This window comes from Topomyia yanbarensis, chromosome 2 (assembly GCF_030247195.1).
Source record: "Topomyia yanbarensis strain Yona2022 chromosome 2, ASM3024719v1, whole genome shotgun sequence".
Taxonomy (NCBI): Eukaryota; Metazoa; Arthropoda; class Insecta; order Diptera; family Culicidae; genus Topomyia; species Topomyia yanbarensis.
The window spans coordinates 95,531,748-95,550,787 of NC_080671.1; the positions used below are offsets into that span (position 1 = coordinate 95,531,748).

Genomic DNA, 19,040 nt, shown 5'->3' on the forward strand with positions numbered 1-19,040 from the left:
ATATAGGAGTTACACAACCGCAGAATTTAAAAAATATCGATTTTTTTGATTGGTCCAAAATGAGCTATAGACTTTTGGAAATGATTTGCCTAAAGCGCCTGTTATGTATACCCCGAGCATTTTCCTCGAAACCACAATTTTCATCGTTTTGGAAATTTCACAGAATATCCAAAATTAATATCTTCAGCGACGTACGAAAAGCTTTTTTAATGTTTAATATTTTTTACCTTTCTCCTATAGCTTATGCAATCACTCCGAAAACCGTTTTTACCGAGGCCCGGATTGTGATTAGAAAATGTCTGTGTGTATGAATGTATGTGTGTGTGTGTGTGTGTGTGTCATTTAAACTTATACAGAAATTCAGAGATGACTGAACCGATTTACACAAATGAAAGGTATAACGCTCCCATTTTTAGTTGATCGCATCACTAGATGGATTAAAGCAGGTTTTTAATAATGAATTCACGTACGTCGCAAACTATTGTTGTAAGGAATCCCAAAAGCTTCCATTTTGAGCTCTAGGTCAAAAATGACGGGACGATTCGTAACCGAGCGTTTTGTTCTCCCCAGTACGGTATATTTTTCTCGGCAGTGCGAAGGTGCTTGCTAAAACAAAGGTTATAGTGAAGCACTGAATGTGTTTATTACAGTTCAAAAGTCGAGTCAGCTTGCCTGAGCGATTTTAATGTGTAATTTGTTGTATTTCGGAAACAAAAACTATTCGGAACCCCCTTTGCATTGTTGTATTACCAATTTATAATAACCCAGTTTCATCAAGGCCACACAGCAAACGCATAATGGATGGTGAACAACAATATATCTACTTACTCGCCTAGGACTTGGCTAAGTATTTTTTTTCTCGAATGTTTTCATAATTCTTGTTGTTTGTTTTTCTTCTTTTGTTTTTGATTATATCTTGATATTATTCTAATTAATTGCGCTTTTGAGCGTGTTGCTCCCGAAACGAAATTATTTCATCGAATATGAGATAGAGGAACTTATTGAGCCAGAGGCAGAAAATGCTCCCCCCGACCCGACTCACACTTTTCCTAATGTGTCACTCCTAGCCCCCCATGTCGAGATATACCAGAATGATTCAACTGGCCAAAAAACCGTTGAACAGTATTTATAACAGTATTATCGCGCGGGCGTTGATAAAACGATACTCGGCCGTGACCGACATTGAAAAAGTTCAGTCAGATAAACTGCATGTAGTCGTTACTGACATGAAACAGGCCAATGATATCGCTAAAAATAACCCCTTCGCGATGGAGTTTCGCGTCTACACTCCTTTTCGCGATGTGGAGATTGACGGTGTTGTAAGTGACGGGTTTGACTTTCGATGTTCTGATGAAGGACGCGGTTGGTCGCTTTAAGAACCCCAACCTTCAATCAGTTAATATTTTGGAGTGCAAGAACTTGCTACATTGAAGTGTTAGGTGCTCTTCTACCTGTGCGTGTGTTTGTACCGCGGGTCGTGAATTGTTCCAATTACACTAGTTTACAAAATAAAAATAGAAATATGAACATTCATATATGGCCTCCATTTTCGATGCAAAATTGAGTTCTGAATCCGAAAACGAAGTCCAAAAAAATTATAGTAGAGAAATTTTTGAGTTATAGTAAAAAGAAGAATTTCTCCTTTAAAATAAAAAATAGTTCACTAAAATCCAAATATTTTCAGTTTAAGTGCACTAAAATGAAATATTATTGTTTTTAATTAAATATAAATGAATAAACTTCTGGTCTTCTGTACATTTTGTTTTAGTGCGGCTAACAGTTCTGACGTTATTCACAAGTTTGCAGAACTTTTCCTTAATGTGTCCTCATTTTCTAAAAGAAAAATGAGCGTTTGGTCAAGATTTTCGACAAGATAAAGCAATTCAAAAAAATATGTTTTTAGGGAAACTTAAAGCGTACTACTAACCAATGAAATTGAGCACTTGTTTATTTGAGTCCGATAAAATTGTGAAAGTTATTAAATTTTTTTGTAAAATGAGAATTGTTTAGTTTCCCTAGATCAACTTATTAAACCGTCTTAACCACAACTTTTTCTAGGGCTTTTTTCATAAAAGATGATAGATTCTCTGTTAAACCTTGTAAACAAATAAAATGAAGAATTTGAATCGGGGGGAAATACTCGGTCTTATTTATCCAAATGATTCAAGACTTCTGATAACATTATTATAAGTCATAAAAAATTGGTACTAAATGACAAGCATTATATTTACATGTATTATACACATTCGTACATGTAAAAGAATCGTTGTAAACTGCACGTTCCACAACGACCTTGTATACTTATCGGAAATTTATGATGGCGCAAAATGTTAAATGCTCTTACTAGCTGCACAAATGGTGACTTATCTCCCCATTGTTACCGTCGAGGCAATACAATTAAAATAAAAGAAAGCATGAAAGCATATAATTATACACGTATTAAAAATAGGAACAAAATTTAAAAGACAGTTAGGAGATAGATAAAACAAAATTCGTTAAAACACATTTACAAGATTCAATCCTGTTGTTGATACCAACGTAATAAAAAGGTTAAGATTGTCGGAGTCGAAAAGGGAATACGCAAAGGGAGTTAAAAAAAGCGAAAAAGGAAGAGCTACTGGGTTCTGAGCGAACGGAAAGGTGCAACTATTCGCCGAAGTACATCACCGAGAGTTTGTTCTTCACGAAAGTTTAAAATAACTCAACGAAAGTTTAAATATTGAATATTCACCACTTATTCACAAACCAGCGATTCGGTAAAGCTAGCGACGAATCAGGTACGTTGTGTCAATTAAGACCAACCGAAATTCCCAACCACCGAAACCCAGTAGCAAACTAATCTTCCTTTCCGCGTGGCAGACTAAATACTCATAGGACCCGAAAATCTACCCTGAAAGCGATTGATACGAGTAGCAGAAGTGCGAACACGTCCGGAGATAAACACGTGGAAACTGATCGGTCCGGAGAGACGATCACGGGACACCCGAGGAGGAAATTCGTTCGACACGTGGGAAGTGAAGCACGAACTCCCAGCGAGCACACGACGACAACCATCCGGCAATCGTCGAGAGCCACGCGCATTCCAGCGTTTCCCACCCAGCGATCTACATAACGCCACAGCGTAGATCACTTCCCGCCTGCAACATCATCATCACGACCAGCATCAGCAATAGCCGGCCGGCCAACATACACGCCACACAAGACACACCGTAAGTGTTAGGGAATAAAAGTGTACAATTGAAAAAAGAGTTGCTTTACGTTTCTTCCCGGTCGCTTAATCAGCATTCAAAGCCTCACTAGATCCCCGTGGCTTGACCAGGAATCGAGGTCCTTGCAAGGAAAACCCTTCTGGACCATAGAATAGCACCATTTGGAATGTTAAAAGGCAGAGCTTGTCCCGACTCATGGAAAACACGCTGGATGCACTTCTCCGGTGTATTGGTCTCGTGGATAATGGTATCTGCGCTTGTGACGATGGCTATCACGATATCGAGCACATTGTCTGGGCGTGCACCGAGTACACTTCCGCTAGGTTTCGGCTAATGGGCACCCTTCGGGCCTGAGGAAAACCACCCAACGTTTCGAGATATTATGGCAAGCAGTGATCTCCACTATATGTCCCTCGTAGACACTTTCCTAAACCATCAATATACAGATTTAACTGCCCCTTTTATTTTTCATATCATTCTCAGAAATGCCCTCTTCCGCCTGCACCATACACCCACGAAGGTTTTATGCGACTCCAAGGCGAAACTAAAAATCTCTGTCGAATGAGCCAACAAACACGGGACCTACAGCACAAACATCACACGCGCAACTTGTAGTCTTTTCAATCCGCATCTGAGCCGTACTATGAAATCGTCTGGTGGAACCCCTTGCCGACTCGAGGATGACCACTCGGCATCCCAGTACATTATTCTTCCTAATGAAGGCCACCCGAGTCTGTAACCTATGCCGTTGATCTCCCGACTGAAAGTTAATAACTTTCTCCCCCTGCCATTTTTGTCCACTCTCCCTCACCTGACTCTTATACCCAGAAGTAATACACCCAGATCATGAAATCAGCAGATGGCAATAGTTTTCTTGGATAATAAGGGGGTTTTTGATTTAGTTTCTATTAATATTCTCTCTGAGAAGCTGCACCAGCATGATTTTTCATCGATTTTCAACAATTTTTTGCCAAAATTGTCGGTGTCGGTGATGCAGTACTGGTGTTTCTGCTTCAGCTCCACTGCGAACATACACTACACAAAAAAAAAAATTTTGTAATTTTAAGTTTATTTTCATGCACATATTTGGAGCATGAATATAATTGTAAAATTAAGTTCCCCCACAAATACACACGATTTGACGTTCTTTCTTCAACGAATTTTATTATAATTTTATACGTGGATTGAAAATTACAGTTTGGGATCATCCATAAATGACGTAGCATTTTTGAGTAATTTTTAACACCCCCCTCCTCCATCGTAGCATTTCGTCACAAGCCTCTGAACACCCCCCTGGTAATTACGTAGCTTGACGGTAACTCTCCCCCTGTCCCGTATTTTTTTTTGAAAAATATAAAACGGTGTTAGTTATTCCCCTTTAAAAAAGCTACGTACACACCTAGAAAAAAAAATAATGTAAATTTACGTCTCCTGACCCTGACATATACGAGCGTCTAAAATGACTTAGTTTTACGTTTGATTTTAATTTTACATGACGTTCAATTTCGTAAATCATGTAATTTTATTCCACATACAGCGTTTGTTCTGAATGGTAGGAAGTGTAATTTTATGTCATTGTTCATGTAAAGTATATGTTTCATGTAAAATTGAATGGAACACGGTAATGTTCCGTCATTTCGTAAATTACGGTTTGTTGAATTGTGTCATGTTTGCAATCACGTCAACGATAAAATTCAGATTTTTTTGGTGTGTAGCCTGACATGACTCCCTACCCCCCCCCCCCCCCCCCCGTCGTCACACATCATCACAAAATGCAAAACTCCCCCCTCCCCAATATAATGCTACGTGATTCATGGATAATCCCTTTCATTAAACGGATAACCAATGCATTTCAATGTATTTTTACTAGAATATTGCTGTAAAAGGAATGATATGTAATAATACACGAATGATAGTGTAAAATTATATGCATTTTTTTATTTCGTTTATTTGACACGGCTCATAGCGGCAGCTTAACGGAGCCGTGGATCTTTCATGTGTTTACAATATGTAAAAAATAAAAATAAAAACAAATATTATTGTTTTTCCGTTGGATCTCCTGGGCGCAACTTTTTATTGCGAGCGGAGACCTTCTTTCGCGGCTCGCCTACTACGTCATGGGGACCATTCAGTTCTCTCCTGTCCTCCACATCAAGATCATCATCGTTAAAAGTGCCTTGGTGCTCGATACCAGATGTTCTTTCCTGCTTCTTGCACTTACGGGTGACCAATGTAAATCCGTCGTCATTGTTATTATCTTCTTCACCGATGTTGCTTACAGTAATTTTTCGGGTGCTGGATGCTGCTTTGGCAGTTGTCAATATGGACTGAACAGCTGCCACAAATTTTGCAACCGTTTGTGGTTCAGGAATTGGCATTGAAAACTCTTTTTTGAGTTGGTTTTTCCGTGGATTCGTTGACAATTGGTAGAGATTTATTCTCCTCTGTATCTTCCGCGTAAGATTGTCCGTGGTGCTCTGTCTGATTACAATACTTAAACGTAGGAGTTTGCCCCTCATGGGTGCATAACGTAGTTTGATTAATAGTAGCTTCGTGGGTTTTGAGTTTTTATAGTCAAATGGGAGGGGATAGGTCTTTCGATCCGCATCATAACCACAAGAACACCGTTAGGTGAACACGGGAAGAAAATTCTCCACGTATCATGTGTAACGGATTCTACTTCTCCGTATCACGACATGTATTTTTCAACTAGATCAGGAGGGGTGCGTGGTGATAGATCATGTAGCTTTACATCTACATAGTCTTTTTCTCATCAACTTTACTCAGGATGGCAAGAATAAATGAAATATTTCCTTTGTTCTCGAGACAATGCATACTAGATCGAGAGGTTGCTAGTTGTTGTTCACTTGGTTCGATTGTACATCTGACTTGGGCAGAAGCTGGGACGGGGTGATGGGTGGTATATTCGTGGAGCGAAGAACGAATGAAGAGTTTTTGTTCTATTTCAGCTCATTCCGTTTCCACGCTCTGGCTACCCGAGCAGAAGAAAATAACTGCGGAATACTAAATTTAGGTATCAATACCAACGACTGTTTACCACAATATGGTATAAATGAGCTCTACACAAGAGGTAAAATACCAAAAAAGAATAACACAGACATGTTCTACAAATAACTATTTGATGATGAAACGAGTTATTATAATACCTGAATAATAATAAAACATTTTTCAACCTTCCAATAATAAAATTCACTCTATGGAGGTATTCAATAAGGTATTGGTTTGGTATTTGTAAAAATAACTGGGATACATAAATAATACTAAAATAAAGTATCATACCTCATTGAGGTATTAAGCAGGTATTGAAAAATGTTTCTTCAATACCTGCTTAATGAGGTATAATATTCATATAATACTAAGTTTTGGTATGAATACCTAAAAATAGTATGCACGGGTTATTGCCCAGTTATTTTCTCCTGGTCGGGTATAGGCACTTTGTGTGCAAGCTTGGATAGAATGATGGTTCTCGAGTGCGAACTTGTGTTCGATGGCCAATTGAAACTTAGTTTTATTAGAATATGTACACAATTTTTCGGGAGAATTTATTCTAGCTTTTTGGTTTTTCATACCATGATTATGTGAATTTTTTGGCATAACATATTTTTAACTATACAAAATTAATTGTGAATAATTATATTCTGTAACATCCTAAAAATAATTCTTGTCAACTTTCTGTAAATACAAATGCCACGATGATATCCATTAGAGATGGTCGGGTTTCAATTTTTTCGAACCCGAACCCGACCCGAACCCGAGAGCATGAAAATTTAAAAACCCGAACCCGACCCGAGCCCGAAATTATGAAATTTGAAAAACCCGAACCCGACCCGAGCCCGAACATTTTAAAACTTAAAAACCCGACCCGACCCGTACCCGAGAATGAAAATTTTGTAAAACCCGAACCCGACCCGACCCGAGAATTTTAAAATTTGAATACCCGAACCCGACCCGAACCCGAAAATTTAAAATTTGAGAAGCCCGATCCGAATCCAACTTGCTAATACGGAGAATCAACCAAAGATCTCGAAGATGACCCTAGGCTCATCTAAGAATAGTAAAATCACTCGAATCTGAAGTAGCACCATACACATTGAGTTATATCTACATATGGCAAAACAAATCACTGCCGAGTAGAATCCGCATTTATATTTACTATTATTGAACGTCGAATTTGTAATGTTCTGAGAAACTTATAAATCGTCGATATCTTAACCGGAAATTAAGTTAAATCCGCGGCTAACTCATGGGGAAACAGAAAGCTTAATGGTCACAGTTTCCAACACAGCTCGTCGTACTTAACTAAAATTTCTAATTTTTTACCAGAAACCATTCCTGCAAGGCAGTTTCATATAATTTGTTACATGTATTAAATTAAGCTATGGCAATTGGCAATTCGTATTCGACAGTTTACATCAAACTTGTCAATCAAGATTTTCTGACGTGTTCTTTATGTTCCATCATAAGCGTTAGCATGATCTATGATTGGGTATCTAAGTTATTTTATGCTTCAGAGACACAAAATTTTTGCAATCAATTCCGTTCGTGGAAATTCTTGTATTTTCATGATGGAATCCGACTCATGCAACATCTCAGCCCGGGAACAATCTGACTGAAAGTGCTTGTTTCGTATATGTACCACTGATTTGATAGTGAAACCTGGCGGAAGTGAAGCTAGGTTTAGGTCTGGTGGAACAAAGACAGTCTATAGAAAATAAATTTGGCCTAAATTATCTGCTTTTAAAAAAATAATGCGCCCTTTTCAAATTTGAGCCGCCATAATGACACCAAAGTACCACCAAATATGTGAGTTCAAATCCTTATTTTTCCGTTACAGTTTATTTTAATTGCAAGCAATCTTTATCATACACCAAGTTGATTATTAAACTTCCGTTAAAGCAGGCACAACCTATTTGTTTCATTTGACCAACTTAACAGTGCTCGCTTAAAGTTTGTTTGGGGTATAAATGTACACCAAAAACTGTTTACGTTAGTGTTTTGTCATGTGTACATAATTAAAAAAAATTTATATCTTTTTTTAAAAGCAAAATATCGATACATAGTAAGCGCGAAACATGTGTAAAATTGTATTAGTTCCAACTCTGCCGAATAAGAGTATCTGTTATTTGATATAACAAAGCACTATAGCAAAGTAACTAGAAAATGCTTTTGGATCGGTATCGTAATTTTTGCTTTTGCGGATGAAAGAGTCAAAACACATTCGTGAATAGGGGTGGCGTAGCGTAGTTGGTAAATCGATTGCCTTGTACGCTGCGCACCTGGGTTCGAGTGCCGACCCCGCACGTAGGGTTAGAAATTTTGAATAAGAAATTTTTCTAACCCGAAGAGGCGAATAGAACCTCTATAATTGAAATAAAAATAAAAAAACATTCGTGAATATGATTTGTATATAGTATGCAAGACGCATCATTCGATTCGTTATCTTCTGCAGCCCAGGCTCTGGAACATACTTATTTTATATACACACGTACAATGCACCGACTCTACCTGTTCCTTCGACGCCTTCCTGTTTGATCTCCGTTACTGCATATTGCTGTATTTTTGGCGTTTGTATTGGCGTTTGGTTTCCAAAAAAGCATCGGAATAAATATACTCTTTGACCGGTTTTTGAAAAAAAAATGTTTGGAATTAAAATTTAATAAGCTTGACAACGACGTATAAATGGTCAAAATCGATTTGAAACTACCGGAGTTATAGCAATATGAAGAAAAAAGGGAATTTTGAAGCCTTGTTCTATACAAAATGAAGTATTACATAATTAAATAGTCACGAATATTTTTAAACAGGTTACTTTACGAATGATTTTAGAATTAAACTATCCAATTTACTTATAAATTTAATAAAAATTCGACATATTAGAGCGATTTTAGTTCTGGGGTACGAATGTACCCCACAAAACCATTTACGTAGAGAAAAAGTCGCCGCGGCCTAAGTATCGGTTATAAAGTACCTGTCGAAATTTGTATTCTATTATAGAAACTTGAACCGATATTTTCCGATAAATTCCTGTTGACTTGGTTTATTACTAATAATCATGGAAAATAAATCGCAGAGATTTTAGATGTGAAACATGTATTATTGAATGCTATCTCATGAATGTTCGTTTAAAAAATTAAATAATTCAGGCAGCTTGCGAATCTGAAGAGACGGAATTTTATGCAAGAATGAAAAAATACAATATTTGAGCACCAGAAAATACGACGAATTCTAGCGATTCAGAGGTGCTAACATTTGGTACGGTTATATGTGTCACCCATTCGTATCACGAAGTATAATTCACTACTACAAAAAAGACTGCGTTTGTATATAGACGCAAACAGTGTCGTGAAATGGTTGGGTTGTTTTGTTCAAAACCCGAACCCGACCCGACCCCGATAATTTGTAATTAGAAAAACCCGAACCCGACCCGAGCCGGAAAGTTCAAAATTTCAAAAACCCGGACCAGACCCGAACCCGAGAATTTCAAATTTGAAAACCCGGAACCCGACCCGAACCCGAGAAGCTTATATTTACAAAACCCGAACCCGACCCGAAACCCGTGGGGTTCGGGTCGGGTCCGGGTTTCGGGTCCAAAAACCCGAACCCGACCATCTCTAATATCCATATCTTAGCTTTCTTACAGAAATCAGTTTTTTATCCAAGTCATGCTATCAGATTGCATTCACAAGATCGTATCTAATCTATCTCCAATGGATTAGTATGTGCTGGCCCCTGGTGTGTGGTGATATTTTTAGCTATCTGCCTCATCCTGCTGTAGTTATCTTGAAACGTCCTCGAGTGTATGCGTTCGATGTTCTGCTGTACCCGATAGTTGGCCTACGAAAAAAATGGAATCCCTCTTGTATTTTTTTTTCTCAACCAGACAACGTATCTCGACTAACTTTAGATAAGGGCATTGAAGCCAAAATTTTCCAAATGACAGCTGATTTTATCACCCTTAAGCTGTTTGCACACGAGGCGACAGGACTTACGCCACAAAAAATATTAAAAATTGATTTTGTTCTACCTATTCCAACGCGACAAAAACAACAGCGTTGGAATAGGAAGAACAAAATCCATAGTGAACATTTTTTGTGGCGTGTTTTCTGTCGCCTCTTGTGCGTACAGCTTTATCCTAAGTTAGTCGAGATACATGTACTACAGCTGATGCACTGTTTACCTCAACACACCACGCTTGAGCCATAAGAGTTTCATGTTCCGCCGACGGTAGTCCCTTTCGAATGGCTCGAGTTGCGCGAGACAGCACACAGGCCATGGTGTAGATGTCGACGGCGCAGTCTGCAATGCGGGCCAGGATGAACTGTCGCTCCACGATGCCTTTGCCGTGTTTGACTAGCACAGACTCAATGGTATGACTGAAGAGGTCGATGCTCTGCAAAAAGAAACGAATGTGTTTTTAACGTGTATTTATTTAGATCTGATACTAGTTGATACGAGGTAGTTCAGAATCGGAAACGTAAACATGAAATACGGGGACAATATATTGAGTAAATGGGTGGTCTCCTCTGTAGTAGTTTCGGAGCATCGTCTCTTCGATTTACCAACCGGTTTTCCTAGACTTTTATGAAATGCGTTACGGAAAGGACCTACCTGACTACACAATTTCGCCGCTTCCTTCAGCGGTTCGGCAACAAACCCTCCTAGGTCGGTCTTGTTGGTGCCAACGGTACGTGCCACCCGTTTAGTACCCTCCTGCAAAACCGTTCCCAAATTCATCAATGGATTTTTCAGCGCCTGCTGGAGTCCCTTCAGTTGTTTGCCTGCACTTTGAATACCGGTCAATGCGATGAACATCCTCAGTACGTCATTAGCGCCTTCGAATATCCGGAACACCCGCATGTCTCGCATGAACTGCTCCAATCCGGGGGCTTGCATATAACCATTCCCACCAAGCAGCTGGATGGCTTCATCGCAAACGTACCAGCCGGCTTCCGTACCAAACACTTTAGTAATAGCAGCTTCCAAGTGGTAATCCTGCGATCCCCGGTCCATATTTCCAGCAACCATGTAGGTAAGAGTCTGAGCCACATAGTGATGCATTGCCATTTTAGCAAGTTTTTCCTGCACGTTTTCGAATTCTTCAAGCTTCCGTTTAAACTGAACCCGTGTGGTAACATGTTCCGCTGCTTTCTCGATACAAGATCGCATGGTTCCCGTCAACATCGCACACAGTCCATATCTACCAGCATTCAGAATATTCACCGCGACCTTGAATCCGTTTCCTACCTCACCAAGTACGTTCTCTACGGGAACCTTAACATCATCGAAGTAAACATCTGTTGTGATAGAACACTTCAGTCCCATCTTCTTCTCCGGTGGTCCCGTGGACACTCCATGGAATCCACGCTCAACTATGAACGCGGTCATTTTCTCTTTCTTTTCACCAGTCTTAGGATCAATCACCTCAGTTTGAGCAAACGTCGTGAATATACCGGCAACTCCACCTCCGGTGCACCACAGTTTGGATCCATTCAGAATGTAATATTTCCCGCAAGGACTCAGAACCGCTTTGGTTTTCACCGACGCGGCATCCGAACCAACCGACGGTTCAGTTAAAGCAAACGCTCCGATCACACCACCACTGCTAAGTTGTGGGAGATATTTTGCCTTCTGCTGTTCGGTTCCAAACAACAGTATTCCCTTGGTTCCAATCGACTGATGAGCTCCTATCGCTATGGTTAGGGCCAGATCATTTCCTCCGCTGATGTCACCCAGGCGAGATGCAACAACATTGGTAAGACCTAAACCACCATACTCTACCGGTATTGCATTCCCCATTATGCCCAAATGCCAAATGGCGTCCATGGTTTTCTTGTCCAGGTTGGACGTCTCATCATTTCGGATGTGGTCGTTGACTTCCTGGAATAAGGTCAGTGTAAATTTTTAAAGGATCACTAAAGCAACTGTAACATACTTGGAAAAATCGATTAACTGGTCCGATGACAGCCTGCGCATATTCCTTGTGTTCCTCGTTCAGCACATCTGGGTACGGAAAGAGTTGCGAGGTCTGTAGCTGGCCGCTGAATAAGTTCATCATGAACGATTGGCATTGCTTGGGTTGAGGCGATTTTTCGGTGGGTACAGGAGCAGCTTTCGTTGCAGTGGAGAGACATCTACCGGGAAACGGAAAGATATCTTATGGCTGTTTGTCACGGATATGCAACTTGGTATCACTAAACTTACCTAACCGAAACGAAACGCATCAACTGTTGGCCATTCCGATTGGTGATTTTTGTAACCGATAGAAGCATGTTGGAAATTCTACAAACTGTTGAATAAACTTTGCTCAGAGGTACCACGTGACACTTGAACGCTGCGACTTTGATATTCGTGTATTTCAAGCTGAGTTGCTCTACGGAATGAGACCTGGTTTCGATAAAAACTGAAATACAATATCGGGTGCCGTGTGTTTTATCGGATTTTGATATCTCTTTCCGATAAACCTTTATTGAACCCAGAAGCTCCGCTTGTGGTATTTTAAACTACGACAATCGCTAAAAACTTATACGGATCGAGCTACGCATCGCGATTGCATCGATAAGGATTGTGATTGCAGGAAGATTAACCGGTTTGAAACCGGGAATTCCGTGTCGATGAACGTTAGCTGCATGGCGTTATCTACGAATCTACAAAATAAAAAATATGCGGAAGATTCGTGGAAAATGCCATCGTACTTGTGGTGACTTGCCCATTTAGCGATCTTTGGAATCGGTACGAGGTAAAACTTTTTGCGTCTCTGTAGTAGATAAAAGCGATAACTGGAGCAATGGAAAGAAGGTACTTTACTGTCTGTCGCGGCCACATTTCCATCAAATGTTTGACGGCGCTCGGTGTCAAGATTAACGGAGTATATTTTACATTGTAGCTTTGTTCCAGCACCCGAAGAAGTTTGTAATCCTGGAACAACGCGTGATTCAGGCGTTAGCGCCATTCTTCACTGCTCGGAACTCTCGTTCTGCATTAGTGCTACCACAGAGAACAGACGTATAAACTAGAACAATTTTTTCCGGAAAACCTGTGTAAACATTCGAATAAAAATACGTTTCAAATCACCATCGCATGGGGGGGGGGGGGGGGTGTGTGTGTTGGGGACGAAAACTCAGAAATTCTCAAAGTTTCATTTGCAAAAGTTATCTTATGAAAATATTTCCTAGTAGTTAAAATTGGCGGTAGACCTCGACACCTACCGGTCGGCTCGTTGTGAAGGCTAGCTCTATCGCGGTGGACTACAACGAGTAGATCGCGGCGAAGCGGGGAGCTGAATGGCTCCTAGTATCGTGACAAAACTGGGAACTTATTGGTTCACGAAACGGACATCGGTACCGAGAGAAATTCCGCCACATTCTGTAGTCCTTGACAGATGGCGAAAATGGACTGGAAGGTGCGCGAGAAGTATCCCCATAGCGACCACCAGGCGATTCGCTACCGCATCGGCCACAGGAACCCTGCTGCAGCACGGAGAAGGACGACTGGCAAGCTAAAGTGGAAGACGAAACCTCTTTGTTGAGTCGCTTCGGCGAACAGCGGAATCAAGTACGGTGATGAGGCTGATCTAACGAGAAAGATTGTGGCGGCTTGTGACGTTACAATGCCAAGAAAACTGGAGCCATGCAGTAGACGGTGTACAGCTTACTGGTTAAATGAGTAGCTCAGTACTCTACACGCTGCTTGTCTTAGAGCCAGAAGGCCTACAACCGGAGTCCCGCAAGGCTCGATCCTAGGCCCGATCCTATGGAACCTCATGTATTACGGGGTTCTGAGACTGAAGTTCCCTCCTGGGGTCAAGATCGTCGGCTTTGCCGACGACGTAACCTTGCAGGTCTATGGAGAGTCAATCCCTGAGGTAGAACTAACCGCAGAACACGCGATCAACACGGTGGAGGAGGGGATGCGCAAGAGATGCCTGGAGCTCGCTCAGCACAAGACGGAGGTAGTTATCGTCAACAACCGCAAGTCGGCACAACATGCAGTTATCCATGTGGTAGAAGTCGTGATCACTTCACAGCGGAATCTGAAGTCTCTCGGAGTCATTATAGACGACAAGCTGACCTTCGGCAGCCATGTCGACTATACATGCAAGAGAGCGTCGACTGCTGTTGCGGCATTATCGAGGATGATGCCCAACAGCTCAAAGGTGTGCGCCAGTAGGCGTAGGCTACTGGCAGGCGTTGCCGTATCTATCTTCAGGTACGGCGGCCCGTCATGGTCAAGAGCACTGAGGGTAACCAATTACCTACAGAAACTGGAGAGCACCTACCGCGTGATGTGCCTCAGAGTGATATCTGCCTACCGCACGGTATCACACGATGCATCCTGCGTGATAGCGAGCATGATGTCAGTCGGGCTGGTCATCCGGGAAGATGGAGAGTGCTTCGAGCTACGTGGAAATAGAGGAGCCCGCGAGAGCACCAGGGTGGCTTCGGTCGCCAGATGGCAGCGTGAGTGGGATAACTCCTCGAAAGGTAGCTGGACCCACCGGCTGTTACCTAACATATCGAGCTGGGTGGACAGACCCCATTCTGAAGTTCACTTCCATCTGGCACAATTCCTGTCAGGCCATGGCTGCTTCCGACAGTACCTCCACAGGTTCGGGCACGCGGAGGTCCCAGCCTGCCCGGACTACCCAGGTGTCGACGAAACTGCCAAACACATACTGTTCGTATGTCCTCGTTTCGACGTCGAAAGAAGAGCAATGCTTGACGTCCTCGGCTGGGACACAACCCCTGATACCCTTATTCAGCGGATGTGTCAAGAGGTGGAGAAGTGGAACGCAGTCTCGACTGCAACCACCCAGATTGCCTGCAGGCTACAGGGAATCTGGCGAACCGAGCAACAGACGACGGGCACGGCTAACTAGTGATTGGTTAGTTGGAGCGAAAAAGGCCGAGCGCAGGAAAAGTGAGTGAATGGTCTGTTCATGCTGAGGCAGGTTTGGCGCAGCGACATGCCAAGATGGGAGAGTTGTAGCGTAGTATGTTGGGACTTGGCTATCGATGCCTCGTGGTGCGGCAGAGGAGCGAAAGGGTGAGCATCCAAGTCAGTCTCACACGGTATGTTAGAGGTGAGCACAAAAGTAAGCCTAGCAAGGTATGAAAAAGGTGAGCACACAAGTCAGCCTCATGTGGAGTGTTAGAGAGTGAATCAAGGTGTGATAGAGAGAGCACCAAAGTAAGTCTCATACAGGATGTATGAAGGCGTGAGCGAGAGTGAGTGAGTACGTCAAGTACAGCCATCCCCCCAGAAGTAATACCGAGAAGTAGTCCCTGGGGGGAACAATAGCGGTGCCCAATGGAATTTAGTCGGTATTACATATTTGTATTTGGTATTACCTAGTCATGGTGTCACCATGAGAGCCGGACACTACAGTACACCCCGTGTGGTAGCTTGGCATATACTTATAGCACGTGTACTAGTTTAGTGCGTAAATTGCATTTTCCATTAAAGAAAAAAAAGAGCCAGAAGGCGGGCTCAGAAAGCAAGATCGGAGAGTGAAATGGGAGCGCAAGCGACATTTCGAGGAGGTAGGGACGCTTTAAAACGGGAGATCAAGCTTAGCAAGCCAGTTTGTAGCTATGCTGAGAACCCCTGGGGGACGCGTGCTGAGTCGTCATGACGAAGATGAGGACCGTCGACACCAGCTGAAATATTCCCGGGTAAGAAAAGATAATCGTTGAGGGTCTCTTCCCGAAGCACGATCCAACTACCTGGACACCGACACCGTACGACGAAGAAGAAGGAGCAAACACAGCCCAGTGATAAGCGACTAACGACGAGCTCAAAGAAGCGTCGATGCGAATAAAATCGAAGAAAGCCCCCGGTCCGGATGGAATTCCAATACAGCTGAAGTGTTTAGATCATGGGAATTTCCCCGAAATGTGGAAGGCACAGAAGCTGGTGTTGCTGCCAAAGTCAGGGAAGTCAGCGGGCCATCCAGCTTAGTATAGGTCAATGCCGCAGCGCTGCTCTGTGCAGCCAGATCCTGAAGAGCTACTTCCAGAGTAGAGTACTGCGTACGAGACAAACGAATAGCGGAAGCCAATGCGAGTCGCAGCGGGCGTTCCTCAGTGCACGATTCTCGGTCCAACTCTTTGGAACGGGATGTATGATGGGTTCTTAACACTGCGGCTGCCTGGGAAAGTGAAAATAATGCATTTCGTGAACGACGCGTCGCGAACAGTGATGAGTGAGACACTTGGAGATTTGTGAGGTGACGGACGTCAAGCTGCAATTAGCTCACCACAAAAGGATGAGTTGTTGGTCAGCAACTGCAAAGCGGTTCAGATGATGCAGATCACCGTCGAAGGGCACGTGATTGCATCGAAGCGTGGCAATTGGGAGTGATAATCGACGACCGGTTGAGCTTTAACAACCACGTTTATTACACCTGCGGAAAGTCGGTCTGTTATCTAGTGTTTCGTCATCGATACTGCGATATGGGGTTCCTGCCTGAGGTGCGGCGCTGAAAACCAAGGGGAACCTAGAAAAGCTGAACAGGACGTTCCGGCTGGTGGTCGTATGATTGTGTACAGAACAATATCTTCGGAGGCATTATGCGTTATCGTCGACATGATCTCCATCTGCATCACCCTGGCGGAGGATATCAAGTGCTACAATCAATAAAATGCAAGAAACGCGAGGAAGATAATGAGAATCGATTCGATGGTGACGTGGCAGCAGAAATGGAACAATGCGGAGAAAGGAAAGTGGACCTACTGGCTCATCACAAACCTGTCGGCGTGGGTCAGTAGAAAGCACGGAGAGATCACCTTCTACCTGAAACTGCTCCTGTTGGGCTACGGTTGCTTCAGGAAGTATATTCTTCGATTCGCGTACGTAACGTCACCATTGTGCTCGGAGTGTGAGAACGTCGAGGAGACACCGGAGCATGTGGTCTTCGAATGTCCTGACAAGAATCCGGATAATGTAGCCTACAGAATGACAAACGACGTAAAGACGTGGACGCAATCAACAGAGTTACGATGTAGATCATGACCGTTTACAACGGAAACGGCGTGATGAACATCGAACAACGGTTTCGGGAGAGCAATCACCGCCAGAGTACTCTTTGCAGGAATAAGCTAGATCCAATGCCGAGGACTAGTCGAGTAGACTGCAACAGAGCACCGAGTATGGTCTCGTCGACACGCCAGCGAACCGCACGCCACGCTCCATCCGGAATCGCCACCTGTTATTCCGAGAGAAATATAGTGGAAATCAAAGAAGTAATCGTGGGTCATCGGCCACCAGTGAACCGGACTCCCTGCTTCACCGGAATCGCCGAACTGACCTTGGCACCTAGCTGATTGGCTTCGGGAGAACTTCTCTCGCCGGGGAACTCTTTGTCGGAGTAGGTCAGGTCCATCGTCGGGAACAAGACCGAATAGTTCGCGAACACGTCGGGGAGCTGCATGGCTCATCAAGGAAGTAGTGCTAAATGGCACAAGAAGAGAACTAAAGGGCTTGAAGGAGTTGCAGTGCTAAATGGCACCGGATACGGAGCCAAAGGTCTCAATAAGTTGTAGTACTGGAACCAAAGAAGAATCGGTATCGGATAAACTTCTTTCGCCGGGAACTCTCCTTCAGCGTACAGTGAGATGCACCATCGGAGACTAAACTGAGTAGACTGCGATGAGACACCACCAGTCGCGCCGGGGCTCCAGCAAACCGGACGCCCTATTGCACCAGTATCGCCGAAGTGACCTCACCACCTGACTGGTTGACTCGCTTTCGAAGTGCTCTCGCCGGGGAACTCTTCGTCGGAGGAGGCTAGATCCATTGTTGGGGACCAGAGCGAGTAGTTCGCGAACAAGTCGGAAGCCCAACGAGGAAGTAGTACTAAATGGCCCAAGGGAACCGAAGGGCTCAGTAAATTAGACAGTCTGAATATTAGCGCCCAGATTGTCCTCGTAGGGGAAGAGCACTAATTCTAGACCCACAGCTAGCTTACGACTACTTAGTAGTTAGTTCCTTCAGTAGGGTTACAGCACCACTCCCCAATACTCCAGCAGTTCTCGACCATCCATACCCACTGGCAGTTTCTGCATTTACTGCTCTTTGCCTACGAAGACAACCTGGACGCAAACTTCAGATTGTCTAATTTATCGAGCCCTTCGGCTCTCTTGTGCCATTCAGCACCGGAACTCCCTTCTCGTACCATTCAGCACCATTTACTCGTTGAGCTCCCGACTTGTTCGCTAACTGTTCGGTCTAGCCCCTGACGATGGACCTAGCCGAGAAATTCTTCCAAAACCGAGCCAACCAACCAGGTGTGGAGGTCAGTTCGGTGATTCCGGTGGAGCAAAGCGCCTGGTTCGCTGGTTCCCCGACGATCCGCTACTGGTGGTGTCCCATCGCGGTTTAAGCAGACTAATCCTCGTGTATGTTTGCATTTTTTAACGAGGTAGAATCTTCAAAAGAGACCACTACCGATTTGCCCGTGGTACTGTCGTATTCTTACTACAGCTCTTTCTCCAGCAAGCCTATCGATACCAGCATTCGTGGGATGCCGCCAGTGGGGATAACGTCTACTAGACGGTAAGTCTGACCATCCGGGTCGATGTTCCATCCCGACCGATATCTCTGGATACCGAACTAATAGCCATCGCCAGGAGGATCGAATATCTAATTCAGTGCACCGTTATATCCCTTTATACCCCCGGAAGTACTCGGAATGTGGGCAACAAATTTCAGCAGTTCATTGAGCAAGTTTAGACCCCGTTCATCATCATGGGAGATGTGAACGGATTTCATACCATGTTCGGCTCGCGTACTTATAACAGGAGAGGAAATGAC

The 19,040-nt window shown here is 43.3% G+C and overlaps 1 protein-coding gene across 1 annotated transcript; it reads right to left on the reverse strand.

Moving 5' to 3' along the window:
• Positions 1 to 9,700: 9,700 nt before the first annotated feature.
• On the reverse strand, positions 9,701 to 12,589 carry LOC131684269 (very long-chain specific acyl-CoA dehydrogenase, mitochondrial-like). Its single transcript, XM_058966980.1, has 5 exons — positions 12,432 to 12,589; positions 12,163 to 12,361; positions 10,839 to 12,107; positions 10,408 to 10,620; positions 9,701 to 10,064 (listed from the first exon to the last, which is right to left on the reverse strand). The coding sequence occupies exons 1-5, from the start codon at positions 12,497 to 12,499 to the stop codon at positions 9,924 to 9,926; spliced, it is 1,890 nt and encodes a 629-aa protein (XP_058822963.1). The 5' UTR covers positions 12,500 to 12,589; the 3' UTR covers positions 9,701 to 9,923.
• Positions 12,590 to 19,040: the final 6,451 nt, after the last annotated feature.

Coding starts and splice junctions, on each gene's coding strand:
- LOC131684269 (XM_058966980.1), bottom strand. CDS start 12,499: ATGCTTCTATCGGTTACAAAAATCACCAATCGGAATGGCCAACAGTTG. Junction 12,362..12,431: donor ATGCGTTTCGTTTCGGTTAG/GTAAGTTTAGTG, acceptor GTTTCCCGGTAG/ATGTCTCTCCACTGCAACGA. Junction 12,108..12,162: donor CAGTTAATCGATTTTTCCAA/GTATGTTACAGT, acceptor ACCTTATTCCAG/GAAGTCAACGACCACATCCG.